The 22,815-nt window shown below is 41.0% G+C and overlaps 1 protein-coding gene across 1 annotated transcript in view; it reads right to left on the reverse strand.

Moving 5' to 3' along the window:
* The window catches only part of nrxn2b (neurexin 2b), a 578,222-nt gene that overhangs the window by 454,466 nt on the left and 100,941 nt on the right, over window positions 1-22,815 (reverse strand). The window contains exon 3 of the mRNA XM_046065329.1: window positions 21,713-21,742. Within this exon, the coding sequence (XP_045921285.1) occupies window positions 21,713-21,742 (30 nt within the window). The remainder of the gene's footprint in view (window positions 1-21,712; window positions 21,743-22,815) is intronic.

Below are 22,815 nucleotides of genomic sequence, written 5' to 3' on the forward strand. Positions count from 1 at the left end.
TTGACCCTCTCCACATGGTGGACAAGGATTCTACTATTGCACCCATCAATACTCTACTGCACTTCAAAGCACTGGTATCAATATTCTGAATTCATACAGCTGAGGTTGAAAGCATTATTCTAGTCAGGAAGCGTTCTCATATTAACTCTCTCACCTGAAGCTTTGGGTAAATTTATTATTATTTTGCTTAAATGCACATGTTGCAGAACATTACCAAAAACACTTTCTTTACATCTGGAAATTGAAACTCAAGAGTCATCTTTAACAGCTAATGCTACAGTTCAAATTGAAAGGTCAAGCAGTGGTAGTGGCCCCCCCGGAGGCAGTCACAGTCACTGCGATCTTTTTAATCTTTTCTGTGTGATCAATACTAATCAATACATATACATAGCATTTTTTCTATTAGGCCAATGTACCAATTTTCTAATGAATATATTTCTTGACTCATGCTTGCACAACTTTTCTTTGCGCATTTGTTTTATCTTTTTTTTGGGATTTTTTATGCTATATATATATATGTTATGACTAAATGTGAACAATCTAACATACACGACTCTACAGCTGTGCAGAGTTGATTTTATGGTTGCAGGGAGGGGTCAACGTCATCAAGCCATCAAACTAAGAGCTGTCCATCATGGCTTTCTAGTAAAGTTAATTGATATAACTAATTAAGATATTAATTGGGATACCAGTGACACTCTTTCTCACAGGACAACTTGAAGGAGACGTTTCTAGGAGCTGGTTTGACTCAGTTGGCCTTGCCTCTGTTCTCCACCGTTTTAAATCCCCACACATCTTAATAATGTTTTTCTAAATCCCCTTATTCAATTATGGCAGCCTCTAATACATGTGTCAACATGTTTCATTAGTCCGTCCTCCTCTCCCACCAAAGAGATTAGCTCTCCCTTCTTTCTTTTTATTTACTAAATGCTGAAATATAATTTTCCCCAGGAAAGGGGGGAGAGAAACTGTGAAAGAGCGAGTGATTATTTTTGTTCATTACATTTCATTCTAGTCAGCCAGCCAGAGCTTCTTTTTTTTCCTGAAAAGACTATTAAATATGCGGTCTAAAACGTACTTATTCAGCTTTCAATTTTGCTGCAGTCTACATTTAAATGCTTAGAGAACATTAGGGAGCGTGGTACTAGAGCATGGTTTTAACTCTTAGCTCTATAAACTCTTTGCCTGAAATGCTTTTATCACAGAGCGAGTATTCATGAGATTTATGCAATCGAAGAATGCTAAGACTTTAGAAATAAGATATGAAGCAAGACTGCTTCATCTCAGTAAGTGTGTATGTGTGTCATAGAAGGGGATGATTAATTCTATGAGTGTGCAATCCCTTTGATGTTCCTTGTGGTAATTGTTGGGAGTTCCTGGTCCCTCAAGGGTTTTATAGCAGTCCTGCATTGTTGAACTGAGTAGGAGAGTATAGAGGCAATGTGTAGGCAGGGACTAGATTAGACATTACAGTACACGCATGCTCTGCGGATTCTTCCCTGTGACACTACAGATGTGGAGAGACAGAGCAGTGGAAACAAGGGCTCACCGGTCATTATCATTCTACTCCTATTACACTCATCTCCTGATGGGTCTCATCTCTCCATTCCCCCTCCTTCCCCGTCCCCTTCTCTATTTCCACATATCCCTGTCTTCATCAGTTTCCCCTCACTGCCTGATTTTGTCTCTCTGGGGAGCGGACGAGAACAGAGAAAGGGAGACAGCCAGAAACACAGAGAGATGGGGAGAAAGCAAAAGATGACAACAATAAGATGAAAACAGACAGAAATGGACAGTAGGATGCAGGCTTTTATTTCTCTCAGATTTGAAAACCTTTGTAATCATTGGCCCGTTGGCTGTGCTTGTAATATCAAAATGCCTTTGGTCAGCCGATACCCAGTGGAAATATGTTACAGGCTATATTCTGCTCATCCTATTTCCATCCCATCCATCTTTCATAGAGCTTTCCTAGTCCTCACTTTTTCATCTGGCCTGTAAATATACCATTCCTCCATCCCCTCTCTCTTCCCTAAGACTTACCCTTTGCTCTCATCCTTTTCTGTATTCTTCCGTGTCTGCCATTGCTCTATATTTTCTTTAATGCTCATCCATACAGCCTTACTCACCCACTCCCATACTTCTCCCTCAGTCCTCCCCCATTTTATTGTCTCCCTCTCCATCTTGCCCCTGGTGACCTTAATTACTACATGTAAAAACCTGACCTGGATCCAATTTCCAGCCTGTGACCACACAGCCCCAAGATTAATGCCCCACGGGCCAAATTCAATTAAGCTCCCGTCTAAATAAGGACTACACATGTTTTTAAAAAATGAGATAGAACAACAGGGTCACACTATTGAATCTTTAAAAAAAAAAAAAAACACTGGGGGTAAAGGTTGAAAACAATTATAGAAAAAGGGAGAGAGGGCAACAGCTACATATGAAGAATGACTGAACTCACTCTACTAGACTGTGTTCGAGGTGGTAATGACCTCCATCAATGAGTCAACAGTTATCAGTATATTTGGTTTCCTTGGTAACTAAAGTATCCACCCTTATTAGAAATCCAGGGAATTTGTTTTTTATAACATCATATGGAAAATATTTGCATTTGTGAGACAGTATTTTATATTTTTATATTTATATTTCTGCTCATGTACAACAAACTAAAGTCTGTAGTTAAAGCAACATTGTGTAGTAATTTTTTCATAATTATAACAGCTTCAAAATCATTTTGAAGGAGCACTGACTTAATATATAATAGGTTGAATGACAAATGAACGATGAATTACGGCACCAACAAGACTCTTCAGCAAGCAAGCTCTAAGAAGAGGCAAAAAGTAGATAAAGTACAATTTAAGTTCTTTGGAAGAAGCTAGTTTGGTATTCTTAGTATGGATATCATGGCAGAGGCTGCAAAGAGACAGAAGAAAACGTTGTTGCAGGAAGTGAGGAAAGAGAGTGATGAGCAAGCGCCCGGTCTTGAGTAAATATCGGACTGGTTTTTACTTGTTGGCGTGAGCTAAGAGAGCTGAAAGGATGCAGGACAGATACTGAGCTGGCCTTCTTGCTGTTGGATTAATAACTTATTAGCTGGCTTCCCATGTCTTGTGTTGTTTATGTTGCTTACGTGATGTTTGGCTGTGTAAGCAAAGCAAAACAGAGCCACAGGGTATTAGCTGCTAGCTATGAATCTCAAGTTGATTTCGGACATTGATGACACTACTGCAAGTGCTCTTGTGTCAGTTGCTGTCTAGCTTTGTTGGCTAGCTTTCCACCCAAGTTTCAAGCAACACTATGCTGCCGTTGGTGGAGAGCGGGCGGAGGTGTCGAGCCAGAGCCGGGGCGAGCTGGCAAAATAACCGGGCTCAGCTGCCTCTATGGACGTAACGTTAGCTAATAGCAGAGGTGAATAGACAGAAGAGGATGTTGATGGAGGAAGCTAAGAAGAGAAAAAGACAGTGACGTTGGCAGGAGCTTTATAAAATAAAAGGATGCAAGACAGACGCCGAGCTGCCTTTCTTTCTGTGTACATTGTTAGGCTAGTAAGTAATGTTGCTATGTCTCATGTTGTCACACTTACTTGATGTCTGGCTGTGTTAGCTAAGTTGTCAACTTGCTAGTTTCTAATGTAATCATAACAAATGCAGGTGTACAATTAACCCCAAAGCATAGGACCCTAATGCATGCTTTTGTGGACTGTCTGGACAGGTATTAGAAAGTTTTGTGTTAGCTATGAAATAAGTTGTAAATAATTTGAAAAATAGTTTTTCTTTAGAAGCCCAGGATTTATGCAACACAAGCTGTATGGAGTAAATTTTGGGTCACTGAACACAGTCAGTGCAGTTGTTTTGAAGAAGGCCAACATAAAGCTGCCCTGGTTGTCTGTGTGTTACAGACCTACTGACATAAACAAAATGTCACTCAAATGTTTTTTATGTTTTGGTGAACCAATCTTTTAAATGAACTCTTTATAGATTTATTTTTCCATGCAGTAGCTTCCCCTAACTGATGCTAAGTTTACAACATTACACTTATGCTGCTGCTATCCAGCAGCTCTGAGTCTCAGGTGAGGGGTGCATAGCTGAAAGATTTAGCTGCAGACAATTAATTTTTGAGGTTTTAATGGTAAAAGTAATGTCTTTCTCTTCCTTGGATTTACTACAGACCCCAGGGTCACTGAACAAGAAGAAGTGGGCAGGAGTCCAACCTCAGCCAGAAATGCTTCATAGTTTAGTTGCAGTAGTTTCTAGAAATGTTGTGTTACTCTGCCTATTATAAGTAGAGCTAGATTCTTAGTGTTTTGAGTATCTTTGTGTATGAACATGCTAATGTTTAAGTCACTAAAATATCAGCCTAGTTTAGTAAGCATTTAACATGATTGCAAATGCTTCCGCACCATTGTTCCATCCGTCTGTCCTCTATACTACAAATGTGATTTGAGGTCCGGAGGCCTATGCTTGGGAGAAAAGACCTTGAAAAATACCCCTCTTCAAAGGAACATATCAGCCCCTCATTTTTCATTGGCATTGACTTCCAATTTTGAAACTGGAGAAACTGACAGCAATTTGTCAGATTTCTTATGAATTGTTCACCAAAATGGTAAAAAAAAGATGGCATGCAATCAAATAATCGTGTTTCATATTTGATTCCATAATGCCTACCTTGATTCCCCCCCCACAAGGTTTGGTAGTGTCTTGAGGTTGCAAGTCAAGTCATCTTAACTACAGCCCATCAATTAATTCTAAACATTAAAATTCCAAATATCATTTACATTTAATGGATCCATCCAAGGGCACATATTAAGCAGGGGTCTCGGGGGTCCACCCGCCGAAATGTTTGAGCCTCATTTCCTGCATTCTGGTGAATTCTGTGCTATTTTTTGCCTTTTCTGCATCAATTTATGGTGGAATTAATTTATGTAGGGGAGGGGAAGGGGAAAAAAATTCAGGTGGCAGATGACAATTCAAAGGCATTCTGTATTGCTTTCAAATATGTATTCTAATATAGATCAACTTTAATCATTTAACATCATCCCTGTTGAGTCAACATATAGGTAGGTGTGATTTAGTCATCCCTCCTCTTCAGTGTCTTTTGTTTGGGCAGGTAACCTCTTTAAAGGGTTACTTAGTTATTTTTCAACTTGGCAATGAGAGTGAAATAGTGACTGTATCTGGTTAAACAAAAAGATGCTTACTCTTTAAAAAAGGTTTATGTCTGTGTGGATCCTATCTACAAGGTTGTCAGACACATCTGAGCCTGTCGGAGACAAGAAAGAAGTTTTTTACTGGACTTACTTTGAAGGGGAGCATTTGCTCGCAAGGATTACGTTGCAGCCCTGTCTTGCTGTTGCCGATTGCAGCGCGTTTGCTCAATAATGGACCCATTTCAAGATAATTTGTCTCGATTAGTCACAAAGAATAAAAACCTTGGGAAAATAGGGTCCTGCTCATGTTCAAAACCTTCTGCACATTCAAAATCTTTCCCACATATCTGTGTTCTCTGACATTTCGAGAATAAAGTCATAAACTTTTAAGAATAAAGTCGTAATTTAAACGGTCATTAAGTGATTCTAATCCAATACAATGAGCACAAGGCTCTGGGAGAGAGAAAGTTGTAAACCCTGGTACATTGGAACATGCTGGATTTATTACAGGACTCTAAGCACTGTCCTGGTGTTAAAGAGGTGGTATTATGCTTATTTTCAGCTTCAAAATCTTGTTTAGGGGTTGTACCAGAACAGGTTTACATGGTTTAATTTTTAAAAACCACCATATTTTTTGTCATACTGCACATTGCATTCGTTTTAGCTATGGAGTGATACATCTTGTCTGTACATGTACATACTCTGTACATACTTTGTTGGGAGTTGCACATGCGCAGTTCCTAGTTAAGGACTACTAGCTAATCAGAAGCAGAGAAGGGCGGGTCAATGGGAAGCTGGTAGACAGGGCTTCGGTTCAGCTGTACATGTTGCCGAGCAGCTTGGCAACATGGACTGGAGCAAGAGTTTCAGAGTGGTGAGTCATTAATCTGTAACAAAAGTATCTTTCATCCATGAAGTTTTAACTGAGCTCTGTCTCTACATCACAGTAACAACTTTATGTCCATTGACTGCCTGAAGGGTAGCTAGAGTTTGGAAGGGAGGGGAGGGTAGACATTGGGCTTTTTCACTTTGCAAACCTATTACAAGCACAAAAATATATATAACTCAATAAAGGAGAGAGAAAGGCCATAAAGCATAATACCACCTCTTTAACATTAGTTAAGCCATCTGTGAGGCGATTCTATGCTGGAGATTTGAAAGGAATGAAAACGCAGGATAAGCGGTTGACGATGGATGGATGGATGGATGGAAAACCAATGTGGAGGATCCTCTGTTTGTGCTTCACAGATGAGTAACGTCAGCTTTGCTGTTTCACACAAACGATAGGTCAGAACTGTCTTGTCCATTTGTTGTCATGTTTGTGTATTACCAACCAAATACAAATAAATAACATAAAACAGGTCTTTGTTAGCTTTGTTCTATCAAATTTTTTAAGAGTAGTTGCTTATTATATATATTATTATATTATAGTTATTTGCTGTGTGTTTGTCCGCTCTAACGTTATATGTTGCAATTTGTCTGAAAAACGTTGATGATGGGTTTTATGGCCTCAAAGACGTAAAAATACGTAGTTAAGTTTTACTAGGACGGCAGGATTTTTTGGGTTGATTCATAATTTGAAATGCGACAGTACGTAGCCTAATATTACCAGAAACGTTATGTTCCGTTTTCGCTTTGCATTTGAAACAATTATCGTCCTCTCTTTTGATGTTGTTTGTTTACTATTCATTACTGTTACTCGCGTAGTAGTAAGTCAAACAGTCAGTAGTATGTCAAACTTTTGTTAACGTCCCGCCCCATTAAGGCTGGGATTGGTCGGTTGACAAAAAGTGACACTGACAAGCACATTGGCTTTATGAGAAGTTGAACATGTTGAACAACAAAAGACACCGATACAGCTAATGCTAGATAGAGACGACCCATCTCTGTCTCTGTCACAGAGCTACCAGTGCTCCAGTGGCGAGTCCGACTAGGTTTTAAACGGTTAGCGGCAGGGAGGGCGGGTTATCGTCGGTTGTTATCTTTAATGTTACTCGCACACATGCTCATAAATTATTTTTCTGGTTCGCAAGCAGTCCTATCTGTTTTTAGGGGCACATGCGAGAGCCTGGTGTGGGCGTGGATAATGAGCAGACTGCAGTACACACACAGCACACTTATTTTGTTTAATTAAACCGCAGCCTTTTGCGGTCCCACATCCCAATTCCAATTGCCATTAGATTAATCGTGCAACCCTAAACTAAAGCTTCGAGATCCACGGACAGACTCTCTTAACAGCGTCCAATAATGTACAATTTTTTTCTACTAGCCATATCGCACACATTGTGTCATATGGCGACGATCTATGTTTTTATGACAAATTCACAGGTGTGGATTCAAGAACCAACGCAGACCCTTTACTTGTGAATACCGCCTTCAGCCAGACATATTTAAGTCAAGGTCGAATGATTGATCTCAGATGTGCTGCCCCTACAAACAAATGTAATTCAGTGTTGTTACACTCCTACACTACTGTATTCTTACAATTCATAGAGCAGATGGGAGCCTTTCTGTTTTCTGATCCGCTTTGTTTTGCACGCCTTTGTCAAGTTGTAATGAAGGCCATTTCTCTATTGCAATGGTAATGTAATTCAAACTTACAATGGGAACATTTTTCCCTTTCTGCTATGTTTCCATGAGCCATTCAAGTTCTTGCTGGCTTTGTACTTGGAAAACGTGTTATTCCTGAAGAGGTCAAAATCCCGGCAACACTTGTAGTATAAAGAACAATTTTATTAGAACATGTTTTTGCTTGTTGCCTTCATCAAGGAGGCCAAGAGTTTTGACCTCTCTTTCTTTCTCCTTTCTTCCTTCTCCATGCACTATGGAAGTAGGTAAAGTTGTGCTGGAAAGCCCTACTCTGCTTAACCAAATTATTCCAGGGTTATAGAGGGGTATATATGGTTATCCTCTTTTTTCCCTCAAAAGGTGAAATAAAAAGTCAAAAAAATTTGACTGATTTAACTGAGTAGTTTTTTTAGTGGTCAAGCAGCAACCTGCAACACAGGTAGTGTGTCATATAGTCTAAAATGGAACACCTATAGTGAGGGAATTTGTTATGTGTGTGTGTGTGTGTGTGTGTGAACAGCAGAGTGCGTCCATTCCCTAGTAAAGTGAGTGTTCGCTGTGTGTATGATGCGTCCTGTCACTTTCTCTAAGTGAGGCTGCCAATAACGAAGCGTGACTAGCCTGGGAAACACAATGCAGGCTTCCAATCAATCTCGGAGAAGGGGGCAGAGGGACTGGGACTGTCACACACCTCACACTCTTGTCATTCGCTTCAACCCAGGGGCCCACTGAAGGTCATGCAGGGTAGCCCCAGTCCAGCCCTGTCAATCAGCATTAGCCTCATGATTGTGATTACGTCATTAACAGGGATGAACTCATGCATCGTGACCTCGACTATGGATTCTCATATTTCTGCTATTATTTGATGGACAGTGTTAATTAGAATTATTATTATTTTTTTTTTTACTTCCCATCAGCATCATGAAGGATGTTTAGTATATACATCTTTGTATGTACCTTAAGGGCATCGAACAGCAGCACTTGATACGCTGTAGCCACAGTGGCCCATACATCTACTCATCCCAGGCTTTTCTCTGTACAGCTGTGAGGACTGTGTGCAGCAGGTTCAGGCTGCTGTAGAGCTCCATCCATTTTAGCCTGCTGCTGTGTCAGGAGAAATTGCTGCCTGTGTGAGGACTTCTGTCATCCTGGCCTAATGTCTCTGCAGTAGCCTCGCAGGCTTCAAGCCAGACAGCCCACCATGCTCAGGCTGCTGAACAGGGTGGAAGAGGTCATTGAAAAATTCTAAATGATTATCCCCTGGGATGAACAATGAGGACGACATTTTTAACTGGACGAAATCATGCCGTGTGAACAATTTTTATAGCACCTTTAACCTTGTTGAAGATTTAGCACGGTTATATGTAAACCTTAAAAAATTCATTCTCTTCTTTACTAACATCATAATTGAAGCTTTATTAAGAGGTTAAAATTTCAAATCAAAGTTTAGAAGATTTATTTTTTTTAGATGGACAGTATGTCAAACTTCTGAAATATCCAGATGCAACCAGCAACACTGTTAAGTTTACTGATCATACCATCATTTCCCTAAAAATAGCTTCCCTTCACCATCTGTCACGATCCTGTCCTGAGCGTGTCTGGGTTTCTTGTGTTTTGTCTTCCCCCCCCTCAGTAATCTGCCTGCCTGCTAGTCTCTGTTTTCCCTTCTGTCTCTGTGCCTCGTTAACCCTGATCCCAGTCACCTGTGTTGCTCCCGCCCTGCTCGTTAATCACTGTGTATAAATGTCTGGTGTTTCTGTTCATTCCCTGTCCGGTCATTGTCTCATGTCAGTCCTGTCCTGTCCTGTCGGATGTCTCATGTCAGTCCTGTCCTGTCGGATGTCTCATGTCAGTCCTGTCCTGTCGGATGTCTCATGTCAGTCCTGTCCTGTCGGATGTCTCATGTCAGTCCTGTCCTGTCGGATGTCGTGTTGTTACCTGCTTTTGGATGTACCAGTTCCTGTACTCGTGAGTTCTGTTCATGCCTGTTGTTGTGCTTGGGATAAATAAAACCTGGAACTCAATCTCAGCTCTCAGTGTCATGCGTTTGGGCTCTCCCCTGCTTTGCGCACCCAGCGATCCTGACAGAATGACCGGACCAATTAAGAGCCCAGCAGACACTCTAACTGAGGAACAGACTGACGTGCTGAGGGAGCTTCTGACGCTGAGGAATATGTGGTATGGGGCTAGTCATGTTAGCCATAAGGCAGCTATCGTGTCCCTTGCCTGGAAGAGCCTGGCTGCTAGCCCTCAAAGGACGGGTTCTCGGCCTGCTAGTTGCAGGTTGGGAAGCATCCTCCTGTCCTGCCCGGCGAGCGCTGCTAGCCCTCCGCCTGTCCTGCCTGTTACCTGTTCGGCTAGCGCTGCTAGCCCTGCGCCTGTCCTGTCTGTATCCTGCTCGGCTAGCGTGGCTAGTCCTCCGCCTAGCCTGTCCGTCCGCCTGCCTGCCCTACCTAGGACTCAGGACTCAGGGACTATGACTCTCCTGGCCTACCTGACCATGAAGGCCAGGGAGTCAGAGGCAGCACGGGCAGCTAGCCTATGGCCTGATAGCCTGGAGGCTAGGCTTCCCCCGGAGTCCTCCTTCGAGGGAAGTCGCCTGGCCATCTTTTCGGGTTCCCGTGGTGGTCATCGGAGGCGACCAGGTCACCATCAGCGACCCGTCGGCAACCAACCTGTCCCCCGGCTTGCTAGAACGGCTAGCCAGCCTGCCCACCTGCCTGATCCCCGGCCTGCTAGCGCTGCTAGCAGCCAGCCTGCCCACCTGCCGACACCTGTTGCTGGTCCCTCATCGAAGGTCTGACTGACACCAGTTCCAAGGTCTCCGTCGGTGGCCAGACCGGTTCCTGCTCCCCATGCCCCGTCGGTGGACCGACTGGCACCTGCTTCGCCGGTGGCCCAGCCGACTCCTGTTCCCTCGCTGGTGGTCCGACCAGCACAAGCTCCGTTGGTGGCCCAGCCGATTCCTGTTCCTAGTGCTCAGTCGGTGGTCAGGCCGCCTCCAGCTCCTCGTGTCCGGTCCATGGCCTCCAGCCCAGCTGTCTCGCCCGTGGACCTCAGCCCAGCTACTTGGCCGGTGGTCCTCAGCCCAGCCGCCTCGCCCGTGGTCCTCAGTCCAGTTCTGCCACTTGAGGCCTCAAGTGGCAACCTCCGGAAAGGTTCCGCCCTCAGCACTGGCTTCCTGCCCGACCTCCTGAATTCTGTGGCCCCCCTGTTCTGCCCGGCCTGTTGGGTCGTCCTCCGGGACGACCACCTGAACTGTGTTACCCTCCTGGCCTGCTCAAACGACCTCCTGGTCGGCCTCCTGAACTGTTCTGCCCCTCTGCCCTGCCCTGTATGTTAGGCCAAGCGCCTTACCTGCCCTGTGTCCTGGGGTGGTTCCCCCGGACTGTTCCCTAGCCCTGATTTTCCTGTTGTCTTCCTTCTGGACCTTATGATCCCCCTGCTTTGCCCTCAGGCCACCCGCCGGAGAATTCCCTGTCTAGTCCCTGGCCTCTCTGGATTTTGATTCTTATTTTTCTGATATGATTCATTCAACCACAAGATTTTTCTCAGAGGAAAATAACCTCACCGAAACCATGTCAACGTTTAGCAAAACTGATATGGAGTAAGGCAATTTGTCTAAATTAATATAAACAGCAAAAACAGGGGCCATTTTAAACATTTATTTCCCATTCATGTAGTTTTAAGTTAGTTATCTTATTGTTGAAAAATGAAGATGAGGTTTAAATCTGTGTTTACTTGCTGTAAAATTAGTCTTATTGAATTATCACTTCATGGTACAACACAGTCTTAATCTGTAGTTGCTACGGCAAGGTTGATAACAGAATTTGAGTAAACCAGCGGGGACCCAGCAGTATCCACTTGCTGTCTGAAATAATTTTAATAATTGGTAGAACGTGACAGGAGAAAGTTCTCACCTCTTCTTAACTAACAGCACCGCAGAGGTGTCCCTCAGCAAGACTCTTTGACTGTGAAGTGCAAAGTGTTGCTGGAAAAGAGCACGTTAGTTTCATTTTTCCTAAATGATGATCTAAGTGGTCTCAGCGGTTCTAGGTCACCAAGAAGTTATTATCCTAATGAAGTTCCACTATTAGTACTTTTAATTTTCTAGCACAGTCAGTAGTTATGTGAATGTATTATTTCAGAAACAAATAATTCTAATGATTCTTTGTGTCACGTCAGCCTGTTTGTTCAAAATTACTAGAGTCAGAATGTAGCCCATAATATGGTGGTATAAAAAAATAATCATTATATTAAGTGATCAATCACAGAATATAATTTAAATATAATTTTCAATGTTAGAAACATTGGTTATATTTTGCTTTCTTGAGTTACTGGCATTTTGTCCTCACCGCAACAATTAATTTATTGCTACTATGGTCTTTTAAATAAATTGTCCCCACTGCTGTGTAATTTTTTTATTAAAAAACAATGTTTGTCTTCAACACTGCAGGTACCTTAAATGTAATAAGTCAGTACACTCTGTGGGTGTGTATCGCTTGTACATGTGCACATGCATAATAGCACTGTTTAAGCTTAGTGGAGAAAGCACAGTCTCCACAGCTACACTTAAAAATTAATTAAAAAGGGCAGTGGGCAAAATTAAATAAGTATCCAGTACAGATAAAGCACTTTTCATGAGCACGATTATCTTCAGAGTAAAATGTGTCAATATCTGTCTGTTTTAAAAATAAATTGTTCTCTTGCTATTGTAATCAAAAACATTGCTCTGAAGCCCAATTCTGAGGCTGTTCTGTAAATAGTTTTCTAATAAATATTGCAACTTCTGATTAACCAATACCATTTTCAGGCTTAAATTAATATCGTTTAGTTAGTCCTGCTCATGTCCAGGTTAAGCCCCGCCCATTCCGAGTCCGGATGTAGATAGAGATCATTTAATTTTTTGAACAGATACAGATAGTGGTGTACCTGCTCATACTTACTAATCAGACTGTTTCATATTCGTCTTATGAGATCAGAACCTCAACATCAACTTTTTAATGAAAGCCATGTATTGGCCTACAGTATAAAGAATTAAGTCTTGTTGGTTTTACACTTGTACTGAGCTCCACTGCACTTCTCTTTTAAAAAGCTTAGACCAAACACAGTGCCTCATGGACTCCATAAACTGCCCTCTGTGAGCTTAAACAGAGATGGCTATCTTGACCTGGACCTAGTCTATTACATTCAGGATAGATACAGATCAGACTGGATATTCCCTTCATTTTCCCTCCAGTATCTCCAAGGAGATCTACATCAAACCTGCCAAGAGACAATCTCCCAGGGCCTGGTTAATTTGATTCCCAGTATGCATGGTGCTGGCCTCTCCAAAAGAGGGGGTGGTGGCGGCGGCAGGGGACCTTATTCACACAGAAACTAAATGGTCCGTGAGCAAAAGCATCTGCAATTCAAAAGCCAAGGGGCTGGAAATATTGGCAATTTAGAGTCACTGACTTGCACTTTTTTTATTTTTTTTTACTATTATTAGAAAAGGCAGTTTTATTTACTTAAGGTAGTTTGTTAAAGCTGAAACACCTTCAGGGTAGCTGTTTAGAGCCACATCTTGGATAAGGCTGTACCAAGGGAATAGGTTACATCTATATTTACATACAGTACAATGCACAATGAAATGGACATTTGACATTACTATTTATTGAGATTAATGAGACAGAAACAGCTATATACTGAATACTGTATATTGGATCGTTACTGTTAATGGTTATTATTATTAAGATGTACATGGTGACCAACGTAATTTTATATTCACAGCTTTAGTTAGCATGTAGTGTAAAGACAAAATCAAAATATCATCTATTACATATAACAATTACTTTGGGTTACATTCCAATAATGATCATTGAAAGGAGGAAGTTATTTTATAATCCTGGAATTTCCAAACAAGCCTCATTTTCCTAATTTCATGTTCATTTACTGGGCTCAGGGCTGAAACCACTTGGCAGGTCAATGTCTTGCATGTTATCACAATGCATTTTTTGCTTTTCCCATGTCATTTCACGCCATTTATTCTTTAATGATTTATGTTGTACAGAGACAGCATGTCATTTTACACGCAGATGTCATAGACAAAACAATAATATAAAGAGCACCCGCGTAGGAGAGGGTCAAGGCGGATGGATAGATCCAACAAACACAGAAACCTAAAGTCAACGTTAAATTATTTTTAACTTACGTAACTGATCTTAACTTAACTCACATCCTAAACCTAACGTGGAAATTATTTTCTATTGATGTATAAACAATCAAGTTGAACAAGTATTCATGCTGTAGTAAGTAACCACTTATGTTTAAATAAGCCCTTAATTTTCTTTATGTTTCAGAACACGTTGTAGATTGTGACAGTGTCTACAACTGGAAAAACACCTGTAACGCCTCATAGTTTGTAGCAACAGAGTTTGGACTATACTTACCACTCAAGATTATTCTTTCATTTTTGTCAATTTCAGAGCTTAAAATAGAAAGTGATTTTTGTAAGGCTTTGCACTGCTTGTCTTTAAATAAAAAAAAAATAAATAAAAAAAAAAAATATATATATATATATATATATATTTAAAAAATGCACAATGTGTGCACATTATCTTTTGCTCCTGTATTTGTATAGCGCTTTTCTAGTCTTTGCAACCACTCAAAGAGCTTTTTACTACTTCACATTTATCCATTCACACACATTCATACACTGATGGCAGAGGTTAAGGTGCCAACTGCACATCAGAACAGAAATAACACGCATACACATCCATACACTACAGCCACCGGGAGCAATTTGGGTTTCAGTGTCTTGCCCGAGGACACTTCAACATGCAGACTGGGGGGAGCCGTTCTAGTCTAGTCTCTGACAAGATAAGCTTTTGTGAAAGTGCTCCTGTATAATAATTTACTTTTTCTTTGAAACACCTGGGTAAATAACAAAATATCTTTTTTTTTTGTTGGAAGTCCTCCTTTCCATTAACTGTAGAAAATTGTCATTAGTACCAGGTAGTCATTTTTGGAGGCAATAAATATTGAATGCATTTGTTTTACCTTGCCTGAAAATTTTTCATGATGGTTGACTGGAATAATTTTATTTCAAGATTAATATTTAAGTGTGTGTAGTGAAGTGTTAGTGTTGGAGAGAGCTGAGGGCAATGCCGGAAAAATGCTCTCTTGCATTTGTCGATTAAAATTATAGTATTTGTTCTTTGGATGCAAAAGTTGTTTATCCAAAAAAATGTAGACTATTACAATTACTTTTGTTGGTAATAATTATTGTTCACACATTGTTCATGTCTGTCAAAGCTTCTCTTAAATGATAATCACTATTATTGTTAAATGGAATTTGTTGGTTTCCAAGCATGCGTCCCGATGTGTGGGGTTGGTAGCAGTCTTACAGACGGACAGATAAAGATCAGCAGTTTCTGAAGCCTGGGGTTTGTCCTTCCTACAGCTGTGAAGGACAGCCCTGGGTTTGAGAGGAGACTGACATTGATTTTCTTGGCCTGGTTATGTGATGGCTGAGGCACCTGCCTCTGATCGTTAACATTGACCAAAACCTTTTATTAAAAACATAGCTATCCTGACACGCGTAGACACATACATGTGCACCCACATAAAAACACTGCTTTTAGAAAAGTTGATGTCTGGGAAGCCGAGAGGTGCCTAAATCCTCCAGTAAAAATCATTTATTTCACTAACATGTCACACATTCTTGCCTTTACCAAATAGGTATATTGATTTTTCTTTTTTAAGGTGTTTTCTGAGCCTGTCCATTGTAAACTACAGCATTAATTCTGGCTGATCTATATAAAGGACTGGCTAGGCATTGTTTGATGAAACTGTATTCAGATACTTCACTTTGAACTGTGATAATATGGCTTCTATCCCTCATCCAATTTACCTTGTGTTTTGTTTGTTCATTCATTCTGTAGCCTTTATTTATCTCGCGAATATTAGCCCCAAAGAAAAAAAGAAAAAATACATATTGATACCTGTACAGTAGTTGTTTCATTTTATCTCCAAACAGAATGATGTGTTAGACCTCTGAACGCCTGTGGCCTATTCGAAGATTTAGTCTTACAATTTTTGAGAAAATTATGTATAAGAGACAAAGGAAAGTAGCTTGCAGGCTGTGACATGGATGTTAAAGCAGCTCAGGTGTGTGTGAAAGATTCTATTTATTCTACAGTTTATTTTCCTCACCATATCGTCCACAATCCCACATTCTCTCTCTTTTTTAAAAAAAAGTTTTGAAACATTCCCTTTCAGCCACCTTTCAAGTTTATATCCTGCTGCTTGTGAGGGCCGAGGTGACAGGAAATGCACAGCTCTGACCTAGACATGGCGGGTCAGAGCTCGAATGTCTGATGTTGACATCAGGGCGTGTCTCGGGGGAGATGATGGATGGTCTAATGTCAGATTTCCCATTCTTCTGGTTTGTTCTGTTATCTTGTGTGTCCATCTTGCTACAAGTGTGTGGCAGGAGTACACAGTCAGCCTGTGTGGGGATGGACTACAGACAGGAATCAGGGTTACAGTAAATGGCAGCAGGTTGCGGGAGATCGTATATGGAGGCAGAGTAGAGGCTGCATAGAGATGAAGGGATTATGGTTATGATTCATCTGCTGCTGGCAGTGAATGTCTGCAGGGAATAGAGAAATAGACTCTGCCTTTGTGTTGAGCCATACAGGGGCAATGAACTGGTAAACATCTTGCTCGATGATACTTAAAAAGTGAGTACTATGCAATCATTGAGAGTTTTCTCCTGGGAGAAGCGTTTTAAATATGTCTGACTTACCAAAAAGCCAGATGTAAAAAAAAACCAACACATTAATGCGTGCTTCTTTGTAACAGTCTGTTAAAAATGATGCTAACTGAACTAAACTGACATCTTTGTACCAGTGAGTAACAGGACAACTGACCTGATGTCATCTATCTCTCACCTTTTATTGCACAAATGCCAGATGGGCTCACCCACCTAGAGGGCTTCAAGGCCACCACCAGCAATGTGGGTGGAAAAATGTAGAGGTAGGGCCAGTCCAGATGAAGATTTCCAGGGCTGAATTTTGTTCCCAGTTGGACCCTGGTCACAGGATTAGGGGAAAACAGCCACTCGAGGTTTGGTCTTAAAATATATGAACATCCCTGTGCCCCCCCAAAATACTTGCCAGAGTACATTCTAACTTAAGGGATGCAAAAATTCTATAGGGCTGCACAAATTAATCTTCCCATAATTTCCTTGACAAACAAATTGCGGGATGGCGATGGCGCAGTGGACAAGACGCCTCCCTTTAGTGTGAGAGACCTGGGTTCAATTCTCCACTGTAACACATCTACCATTGTGTCCCTGAGCGAGACACTTAACCCCTAGCCGCTCCAGAGGCGTGCGACCTCCGACATAATTAGCAATTGTAAGTTGCTTGGGTTAAAAGCGTCAGCTAAATGAAATGTAAATACATATATTCATGTTTTGGTCTATAAAACAAAAATATCAACAAAAGAAAGTCCATCACGGGCGGCACGGTGGTGCGGTGGTTAGCACTGTCGCCTACCCTAAATTGTCCTTAGGTGTGAGTGTGAGCGTGAGTGGTTGTTCGTCTATGTGTGGCCCTGCGATGGACTGGCGACCTGTCCAGGGTGTACCCCGCCTTGCGCCCGATGTCAGCTGGGATTGGCTCCAGCGCCCCCGCGACCCTGTACGCAGGATAAGCGGTTGACGATGGATGGATGGATGGAAAGTCCATCATAATTTCCCAGAGCCTGAGGTGCTGTCTTCAAATTTGTACTATCCAACAGTCCAAAAGCTGAAGAAATTCAATTTATAATGATGTGAAATAGAGAAAAGCAGCAAATCTTAAAATCGTACCATCACGTTAATCACAATTTTTTGTTTGAAACATGATTACTGATGAAAATGGTTGCAAATTTTTTTGGCAATTGACTAATCTATTTATTGATCCCTACGTCTGTTACTGAATGTAAAGCCACTCTTATGATATTTACTGCTTGGTGTTCAGGAACTACTGTTAATGGTTAGCATAAAACTTCACAGTTTCATTCAAAAAATTTTTTCTGAATCATATAGTACTTATTTAAACTGAACAAAAAACTATAGATGTCTAATCTATAGTTTGTCTAATCTTATGCCCTTGTGTAAATTAAAGGTGTGACTCAAATGTCATAGCTGGAGACACTAATCACTGGGATCATACTCATTTGGTCTAGCTTTGTCTTTTATCAGACAAGTTTTACACTTGTCATTAAAGTTAAAGACAGAGACTTAAGGACACTTGTACACAAAAAATAGCTATTGTAACTACGAATATTTAAGGGACCATTTCACCTGCAGTGGTAGATCTGACAACCGTGGAGCTTGGAAGTGATAGAGCAAATTTATCTTCTAAATGCAAATCATTTAACGCATGTGACTGGAGTGTAATGATGCTAGGTGACTTTGATCCTGCTGCTGCAGTTATCTTATTGTATCACAGCAGTAATTAAGGTCTATTTTCAGTTTTCTATTGAACCTATTTAATTAATTAATTAATATAAATTATATATTATTGTCCTCCACTTTTTGTGAAGCAAAAATCACAATATGAATATAAAAGAAATGAACAAACCACAGGTGATATCTGTGGTAGTTCTCACCAGTGGGCAGTGTTGGGCAAGTTACTTCCAAAATGTAATACAGTATAAATTACTAGATACAGTTGGTTTTGAGTAATTAGTCAAGTTTCAATAATAATAATACATTTTCATTTCTATAGTGCTTTTCAGGACACTCAAACACACTTTACAATATTACTACTATAATATCATTATTACTGTGTCTAAATAGTAATGATTTACCCTACTTTTGTTACTTTTGAGTTACTTTCACTGTTATTTAATAGGTGCATTATTCAGATAGTAAGATGTGACTGCGTAGGTGGGGTTTAGTGATGTGCAGATCGCAGTTATGTCCGTGGATCGGGTGGGTCTTTGTCATAAAAATTAACATTCTGATTAATAGAACATGGGGTTGTGGATGGGTGAAATAGGATTAATTGTCATCCCAGTAAGCAAGACCCTGTGCGCATTAAGGCACAAGGTACAGCAGCGTAACTTGATTATTTAAATCGCACGGCACTCCGACAGGATCAGACAGGATTCAATGACAACAGCCCTAATCATGAAAACAAACCATTAAACATGTATAGAATTCTTTTACGCATGATCCATGAGGTTACTGTTTTAGAGACCACCCCAAAATTTCTCAAATCATGTTTTCAGGGGAGCTACTGTGTAATTAAGAGGAGCTCCCCTTGGCTTCCCCATAGTTTGCACACTGCCTACAATCTCAACCATCAAATTTCAGCAACGGGAAATAACATTACTCTTTTACTCGCCGAGTTCTTTTCTGCCGCTGAAATGTTTCACAGTTGGTGAATTATTAAAAAAGTAAAATGCATTGTAATGCGATTTACTGAGATTGTTACAGGTATAATATTACTGAAATTTTAGTAGTAATGCCTTATATTACTGCGTTACAGCAAGAAGCAATCCATTACTGTAATTGTGTTACTTTTGTAATGCTTTACTCCCAACACTGATACTAGGTAAGGTGACATATGGTTCAACCAACCCGTTGTCATTCCTGACTCGTCACTTATGGACACCTGATCAACACATTGGCGTCACATTTTAACACCCTGTGTACCCTTTAGCGTTGTTTTTGCACGTGTAGGGCTCCACGGTCAGGTTACAAAGAATAAATATGCAACATCTGGTTAGAGTTTCAAAATAAAACTAGTGGTTAACTTGGAAATTTGGTTTGGTTTTAGGCACCAAAACTACCTGGTTAGGTCTAAGAAGAGATCATGGTTTGGGCAAAAATAACCACGGTACATAACATAAATAAAAAGAATCAATTTGGACTTTTTGTTTAACACAGGAAATGAACACCAGCCTCCTGTGTGAAAGTCCATTGGACTATGACACTAAAGGCTGCCATGTGTGTTGGTACCAGACGCAGAAGGATGTGGAAAATTGTAGGTATTTGATGCCCTCAGAATGAGAACGGGCTGGTTCAACAGGCTTCACTAAAAGTCAGAGTGGTCTTTTAAAACCAAGATGCATCACTTGCTGAATTTGCCAGTGAAACATGAGCTTTTCCCATCTAGTATCTTCAGATGATAAACACAGGGGCGTCGTACATAAAATCTGGGCCCTGTACCTAAGCATTCTCTATGGGCCCCTCTGCGCATCAACAGCTATTTATTGTAGTATCTTTGCGGGCCCTCCACACATGAGGGCCATGCATACTCAGTGCCCTTTCCTCCCCCCTAGTCCAACACCCCTGATCACAAACTACAATGGCAGAAGAGAGGAAGCTCTCTCCACACCAGTAAAGGTCAGATTATTCATTGGATGCAGCACTTGTTCACTTCCTTTCTCTCTTGTGAACTTTGCTTTCACACTTTCTTCTATGGACAGTCCTCATTGGGAGGCCAGCGGGGCAGAGAAAGGTCAGAGAATAAGGAGAACATAACTGTGAGAGTCAGACTGAAGCTTGGTGTGTAGTCTGAATTTTATTTTGGCTGCAAGACTACACAAATTGACATGGATTGTTTACATAAAAAATCTGTTGCTGATGATTTAAAGGCACAATGTGTAAGAATTGAGACAACATCTCAAATTCATACTCCAGAAAACCAAGGGGGATAACATTTCACATATCAGGTCATAAATGCTGCAAAGTGCCATTAGCAATTTAGCCTCGTTAGGCGTGTTGCTAACTATTCCAGATTTATAGCTGGACTGGGACTGAACACAATCTCTGAGACTGACTGAGACCAGTTTGAAGACAGGGACATCAGAGCTGCAGCGACAGCATGAAGAGAATTAAGGGTTTATTTTGACCAAACCAGAGTTAGTGATCGCTGGAACAGTGGAAAGACTAACCACAAAGGTTTGGGGTTCTATTTTGTTTTTGTGTTTTACAGTGAATTAATAAGGCGATTAGTTCAGTAAAAGAGATAAACATGAATTCAGAAGGTGTGCGGTTGTATTTTTCTATATTGCCTTTCTTGACATTTTCTGAGTTTATTTTGTGGATTTATTGGACTGAAAAGCTTAGACAGCATGCGCAACATAGTGAAGAAAATATGTCAGATGCACAAAAGGTCAGAGGAGGAGGAGAATAAAGTCGGAGGGATAGAGAGAAGTGTAATATTGCAAAGATTAAAACGTTGTGGTGCAACATGTATTTGTGCAGTAAGTGTACATTGCATCATAAACAACATCCAGTGTTCATAGCAACATCAAAGCAATTGCAAGCACATTTTATCATAAGTCTAACACATCATTTAAGAACTTCAACTGGAGCCCTTTAAAAACATCAGAATGCCAAACAATGGGAATGTCAGCAGAGTGGTGATGAGAAACTCTGCACATTCGACAACAATTTCACCTTGGAATGGGAGTCTGGACACATTTTGCTTTTGTAACTTTGACCAGCAAACACATTTCCAATAGAATCAGCAGTTTAATTTTTTTTTTTTGTTTTGTTTTGTTTTGTTTAAACCCAAGCAGAAGGGATAGCAGAAAAGTGTTACCTTCAGCCCCTGGGTCAGGTCGCCGGGGTCAAAGGTGGTCAGAGGTGAAGGTCCAGGACGTGAGCCATAGGACAGGACAAGGGGTGGGACACACATTGGTGGAGGTCACAGAAAAGCACAAAGACATGGCGGCAGGGAGAGGGAGGAGAAGCAAGAGTCAAAACCCCAAAATAAAGAAGAGATGTGGAAGGAGAGGAAGAAGGGGGCAGCAACAGGGGATGTTGCAAAGGGTTAAAAAGACAAGGGTGGATTTGGGAAGAAATGGAGGGACATGGCACAGAGAGAAGGTAAAAGCGGAGGAGGAAATTGTGAGGGAAAGCGGCAGTTTCGAGGGGTTGGGGGCATAGAGGCTGAGTCAGTTCCTCTAAAAAAACTGAACCAAAATAAAAAAGGAATGAACCCATACCTTGGTCGTTTAACGTCAGGTGCGCCAGACCTTGAAAGGGAAAAAACAGAAAAAAAGAACAGAAAGAGGAAGAAAAGAAGGTCATAAAAGGCACGGGAAGAAAAAAAGCATTGTCACAACGTTGGACTGCAGTTTGTGACAGACATCCTGGGGCAGACTTGGATGTCAGAGTTCAAATCAAAGGTAAAAAACGAGAAAGAGAGATAGAGAGAGAGAGATCGAGAGAGAGAGAGAGAGAGAGAGAGAGAGAGAATAGTAACAGAAAACAAGCAAACACTTCTTGAGTGAGGTGTGGGGGGTTTAGAAAAAAAAGCATTTTCATTTGGCGCAACCACCCGAAGGCTATTGCTCTCACAAATGCTTTTTTTTCCTCTGGAGTACTTATGGAACACACAGAGAACTGTTTGGCAGAAAAGGCTTGAACTGCATTTCTCGTTTCTTACAGTACTGAAATCATAAAAAGAGAATCTGAGCTCTGCAAGGTGTCAAACAGATAGGGTCAGAGATATATACCTGGAAAAACGCTACAGGATAAACTGTTTTTGTGTTGCCAGTAAAAACCCAAAGCCAAGATTATTCCAACACAGCCGTGAGTATAAAGCACCACAACCCAACATATTTATTAAGCTTACTGTAGGTTATAGTGCACACATCTTTCCAAAACTGCAGATCACTTTTTGAAAAAGAGCAAGATCCACAATGAGGTCCTGCTAGAGTTGGTGAACAATAGTAAAGGTACATTAAGTAACTTCTGAATTAGGCCACTGAACCGAGCAAACCATTTGACATACTGTAACAATCCGCATTCACAATAGTATGACTTCAATGACTTCAAGTCCTGATTTCTCAAAATAATGCAAGTGGCACCTTACCATCATCATGAAAATATCTCAGGTCTCTGGTTACAACACCACTGTAGCCGATCCAGTCGCAGCAATAGCAACCACACTTTCAAAACTGCGACTAAAAGAAGCAACAGGCTGAACAGTTCCCACCTGTCGAAGATAATTCCTTCAGCTGACTGGAGTAAGAATAGTAAAATCAGAATGGGAGGACCTTACTGTCTCTGAGAGACTTAGTTGTACCACCAGAGGTAGTCTGTG

Source organism: Micropterus dolomieu, linkage group LG12 (genome assembly GCF_021292245.1).
Source record: "Micropterus dolomieu isolate WLL.071019.BEF.003 ecotype Adirondacks linkage group LG12, ASM2129224v1, whole genome shotgun sequence".
In the NCBI taxonomy this organism is placed as follows: Eukaryota; Metazoa; Chordata; class Actinopteri; order Centrarchiformes; family Centrarchidae; genus Micropterus; species Micropterus dolomieu.